The 6,000-nt window shown below is 37.4% G+C and overlaps 1 protein-coding gene across 1 annotated transcript; it reads right to left on the reverse strand.

The window, feature by feature from the left end:
• Positions 1-1,544: 1,544 nt before the first annotated feature.
• LOC145774316 (choline/ethanolamine transporter flvcr2a-like) lies at positions 1,545-4,428 on the reverse strand. Its single transcript, XM_082585531.1, has one exon. The coding sequence runs from the start codon at positions 4,120-4,122 to the stop codon at positions 2,653-2,655; it is 1,470 nt and encodes a 489-aa protein (XP_082441657.1). The 5' UTR covers positions 4,123-4,428; the 3' UTR covers positions 1,545-2,652.
• Positions 4,429-6,000: the final 1,572 nt, after the last annotated feature.

Raw genomic sequence — 6,000 nt, forward strand, 5'->3', positions numbered from 1 at the left:
TTTGATATTTTTGTGATGTCCTGACATAAGACTTCGTTTTGACCAAGTTTGGTCCATGTACTTTATGGGGTGAAATTAACCCCCTGGGGGTCACTTTGGGGGGAGTCTTACATCACCTTTCCACTCGAAAATATTGTTAGATTTGATATTTTTGTGATGTCCTGACATAGAACTTCGTTTTCACCAAGTTTGGTCCATGTACCTTATGGGGTGAAATTAACCCCCTTTTTGGGCTTTTTAGGGGGCTCTAGGGTCCAGATCCACCCGGTGCGGTCAATCTTCCATACTTTTTGTGAGTGACATGGTTGACCCCAGTAACTTCAAGGGCTCAAACCTTTTGTACCTTATGGGGTGAAATCTTCTGTCGTAGGCTCTCGGTCTATTTAGTGTTATTTTAATAAGCCAATAATATTCTTCTGAATAAAATATGATTCGATAAAATTATTTGTTCTGCAAGAAGTGGTACGCTTGGCAGTACAGAGCGTCCAAGTGGTACGAGATCGTAAAAAGGTTGGGAACCCTTGCATTAGTGACTGAAGATAAGACTAATGTCGATGGCATAGTCGGCAATTTAGGCACTCCCGCGTTTGTCTCGGCAAGGGCAGGCCAATAGGGAGGGTGTCGCCGTCAGAGACAAAGGAGCGGGGCATGTTTATCCTGCTTCTCCATTTTGCTTTCCATTTATTGTTCGACTTGCAAAGCTCAGTCCCAGCAAAATATGCGGATGACCTGGAAATTGTTCATAGTGTAACTTGGTGAGATAACTTAAATTCTCGATGCTACAACAGGGGTGGGCAACCTTTCAACAGTCATGGGCCCAAAAGTGTCCACAAGGATTCGAAGGGCCAGAGGCTAGTGGGTTGATTTGCTACAAATAAATTTATTAAGTTGGAATGTTCATTTTTGGACAGAGAAAACATTCTTAGACATTTTTATCGTGGTAGATTTTCATACTTGTACACGTACTGTAGCCTACAGGTTTACTTGCAAATCGTTCCCTTCACTGTTCTTATGATTTTAAACGTTTTGGTGCTGTGCATGTCATTGTGCATTTTTACTATATTATTGTAGCCTAGTATCTTTTGACTTGGCTATACTTCACATCTTCACTCCAGGGCTTCTTTTAAGGGAAGGGGGCAATTACCTCCCCACTGCAATTTTTCCCCACTTTTTAGTACTTTTTTTTACCTCAGATTGTTATATCAGTAAGAGACGCTGTAATTTTCATAAAAAGTTTCTCACAGCCACTTATTTGGTTCTGATCTTTACCAAGTCGGGTACGGATCTGACCAGATCTTTACCAGATCTGGACCAGATGAAGTGGCTGTCTCAGTGAGTACTTTATCTGTATCCTACTCTATCTTTTAGAGTTATATACGTCTTAGAATCTTCTCTCAGAGTTATATATAGTCTACAGTATTAGTTCAGCATTATTTTTGTATGGTTAAAATACTTTTGACAAGATAGACGTGATTATAGGACCTATAAAAACTATCGTATAAAATCACAATCATATCAGTTAGTTTTCTTTTATTTTTCAGAGACGCAGGCAGTCTATTTATCAACGAATCGAAACAAAGTGAGGACAAATAATTTTGCTTCAAAACAAAAGGCAAAGTTGTAGGCAAACAATCTGGTTTAGGTTCGCCTACATTAATCGTTATTAAAAAGAATAACAGGGAAGTAAAAAGTGCCGGGGTACCTGCACCCTCTGCCCCCCCTAAATCCGGGCCTGGGCTTTCTATCTAGGCTACACAATTGGGAAATGGACTGTGAGATAAATGTAAAAATCGATAGAAATTCACTGTCGTAGGCTAAGTATCTTCGGATAACACTAGTAGACAGGTCGTTAAAGTAACCACACAACTTGTTGTCATTGGGAAAAACCATAAGTCATATCGTCATATTGCGTTGAAATTCTGACTCATTTTGCAGTTTCAACTGGGGAGCAAGGGCTGACCTTATATTGTCAGCACCAGCCCTAGCTCTCATCTATTCTTCAGTAAGACACTGTGCATTTGTATAGCAAAAATGTCTTCTCATGATTTGTCTCACACAAGCAATGTCTATAGCCGATACTTTCAAAGACACAATTCACCATGTCATAAACACTCGTCATTGTTGGTGTTAAAACACATTGGTTCAAGACATGCACAAGGATTGAATCTGTAGACTACCGAGTGTTGAACATCGTCAACAATGTTGGACTTAACAAATAGTTTTGGAAATTTGGAAATCATCATTTTCAGCAACAGCATTTTGCGTTAGTTTACAACTTTCCAAAGAGTAAAAGAGGTTGTTGTAAGCAGGAAAATTAAAAACTTATCTTGAAGTGGTAGTCATCTACTCGTTACTACAAAACCAAAAATGTAAAATATTATCTTAAATTACTAAAATTATGTTTTCAAAAATTGTGCTATACTTTTTCAAGTTCATTTTTTTATATCCTGTTACCGTAAATTTGAGTTTACATCATATAAATAGATGAATTAAGAGCATGGAAACTAGAATTACTTCGCCTTCTTTATGAATTTGACAAAAATGTTCATCAAAGTAAATAACTAAATTAAAATAATACATCAACCACAAATCGAAGTAAAATACCTTCTTACATGCTTCTTAGAACTGTAAAAAGCGCAATAACAAAACATGCTATTTTGAAGTTTCAAGAAGAGGCGTCGCATGCGTTTGTCCTTTGTTCACAGAATATCGCTCGTACTTGGGGTTAAGAAATACTATAACAATTGTTGCTATACATAGAACACTTGCCTGGAACACTAATACACCGATTTCGGCAATGTAATTGTATATAAACCTTCCGAGCAAAGGAACGGTGAGAGCAGAGGCGTTTACAAAAAAAGCAATCCAAGATCCTAAAGCAATTTCGCTGCATGGATACATATGCTGTACTATGATCTCGTACAAACAGGTATAGCAAGCCCCATTAAAAAATCCATACGCACAGTTGGTAGCATAACTTGACGAAACATTATTAAAATTCACTGCAAGAAGAAAACCGATTGAAAAGAGTACCATAAAAACGCCGGAAATAATTGCCACTAGTTTGAAACGCTTCGTTTTGTCTAAAACAATCCCGCTAACTACTCCACCGAACAGGGCTCCGGCAGCATAAGCCGACAAGTAGTGGGCTGCAAGAATGTTGCTATCTGTTGATAGATGAACCTCGGCACTTGTATAACGCAAAATGTCAGCAATCATTAATACTTCCAACATGTAGCAAGTTTCCACCATTCCAAAGCACAGCACCAAAGCTAAAAACGTTCTATCATTAATTACCATTTTCAAATAGAAAACAATTCGAAGATGCAGTGGTTGCTCAGAAAATCGCTTGTCAATGATCATTTTTCGCTTGGCAGCTTCAGACAGACTAGGGGGAAAATCAGGCTGTTCTTTGATAATTAAAAACGTTGCAACAAAAGCAATCAAACTGAGTACCAACCAAACCAGAAATATACAAATGAGTCGGTTTTTCACTTTCTTAATCCAAACATCTTCTGTCATGCTGGTTTGATATTCGAGAAAATGAGCAGGAAAGTTAAAACCAAACAAGTTTCCAATTGCCATTCCGCCCAGCATGACACCAACAGCGGTCGCTACTTCCTGAGCTGAAAACCAAAGTGCTGCAACAACTGGTATCAAGGTGATACCAGTGGTGTTGACGAATCCCATGAAGATCTGGCCGGCGAGACTGAACAAGAAGAAGTCCCGAGAGAAAGCTGAAATAAAGTGGCATGTGTAACTTGCTACCACAAAGAAAGAAGTAAGTAAACACAGCAATCTGAAGCCAATTTTCTTTATTGGGAGAAGGCAAAGTAATACCAAGGCTACAATGGCACAGATTCCACTCATACTAAGGGTCAACCAATCCACATCACCAGTGCTAACATGAAAATAATGGGTATATACATTTTCCACAACCCCGAAGCACGCTCTATTGTAACCAATTGCGATGAGGTAGAATGTTGTCAAAGATAATACTGCCCAACGTCTTGGTGTAGTCTCCAAAGTTATTTCTTCATCGCTTCTTTCTTCTGAAGCTTGTTTTAAAGGACAAAGTCTGTTTGAATCAGTTTCATTGTCAAAGCTTTTGTATTTAGTCATCCTAGCCCAACAATACTAAATCAATGCAGTTCCAATTTCAATTAATAAGCAATTGGTTTCGGAAATTTTGCTTCTCAACTTTTTGTTAAAGCTCCAAAAGTGGATAGTATCGGTCTGATCCAGAAATTGAAGGTGTTAGGCAATTCGCCTTTGCTACTTTTTCAGTCCTTCGATACTATTACACGCGTCGGCCATATTGTTTGTGAAGTTGCAAATGATCAACCACTACAGAAAGCATAAAACTGTATAAGAAATGGCATAAATTTCACAGGTTTGAATTTGAACAGCTAACCAAAATATTTTAGATTTTTCTGAAATGCAAAATAAACGTTGATGGGAGTTGGCGACTTGCCAACTTCATAAACAACGAAGCGGCAAAATTAAGCAGAGCTGGTTTGAATCTTTTAAAGTGCGAGCTTGAGCAACTCGTTTCAAGGTTTGCTTTTAATTCAGCTTAGTGGATGGAATAACCTGACAACACCAGTTCAACAAGAAGGGAAAATCTTACTCTGTCAATTTCGGTTACCATGCCCGCGTTAGTGGTTCAAAGCTTCAACAAATATGGGATACTTTCAGGATTAAGTTTTCTACTCAGTCCGAGGGTAAAGATAAAGAAAGCAACCAACTAAATAACCTGCAAAGTTTTTTTCTGTACATATTACTCTACCTCACTTTTGGAGTTGTTTATTTAAATGTTTGGGTGGCAGCTGACTTTGGTGACCTTTTGGTCTTTTGCTGCCATCCTTGTTGAACAAATTATTTGTGCTTATTGTCTTTTGTATAATTTTGTGATTTCGCCAACAAAACAAACAAACTGAACTGAACTTAAAGCTGATATATCACGATCTCAACAAAATTTGCAACTTTGGTTGGAAGATAATTTTACTTTATCGCAAATAGATCATGACAACAAAGTGAATAGATTGAATGATGTTATTTTCTAAAATGAAAACAACATAACAAAACAAATTCCATCTTTTCTGCACGGCCTTTCTTGACGGGACACAATGCAGGAAACGTTTGAACAACGCTTTTATCATATGTTGATAACTTGATTTGTGATTTTTTAAGATTTAAAATCATTTTTTATTTAAATTTTATTAGCCTGGTTACCAAATTCAAACACCTCAGGATAGTGGCTAAGCAGTCACCCAATTAACCGCGGCTATGTTTGCTATTACTGCTGTAGGCTGCATTTTTGTATTTCTGCTGAACTATGCAACTTTAACCAACTCAATCGTTCATGGTTTAAAAATCTGATGATATTTTAATAAATAGAATCACCTCCAAGTCCAAAGTACACAAAGCAAAACATTTTAAAGTGACTTCACCTAAATTTAAAAGTGGTTGTTTCTGACTTTTTAAAGCTTTTAAAAAACCTCAAAACAACGACAAGGCAACGCAATAATTAAGCCACCGGCGGTTTAATTTTCTCCACGTCGATCCTTGTTTAGAAATGATTGTTTTTTCGTATTCTTTGCGTGAGAATACAAGATAGCTCCCATTTACAATCACACTTTTTTAATGTTAGATGATTCTGCGATTTACTCATGGCATAACTTTCAAATAACCAATGGCTGATAATTTTTTTTATAATCAGTTTTAACGGATGGATGCAGTGTAAATATCTGCATAGATAGTTGTGCGGATAGTAGCTAAAGATAATAAATATTTCAACTAGCCTCCGAGCTCCACGAAAACGCTTTCCTATTTCTGATATCCAGTTTCTCTACTACTGATCTAGTGATCATCATAGGTTACTGGTTATAATGTGCTGATCATTATTTCCGAACTGCGAGATATTTATACGAAACCCATAGTGCAACGTAGGCTATATGATGAGCAATGTATATAGCCTACCGAGTGGTGATTAATTTC

This window comes from Aplidium turbinatum, chromosome 7, assembly GCF_918807975.1.
Source record: "Aplidium turbinatum chromosome 7, kaAplTurb1.1, whole genome shotgun sequence".
NCBI classification, from domain to species: Eukaryota; Metazoa; Chordata; class Ascidiacea; order Aplousobranchia; family Polyclinidae; genus Aplidium; species Aplidium turbinatum.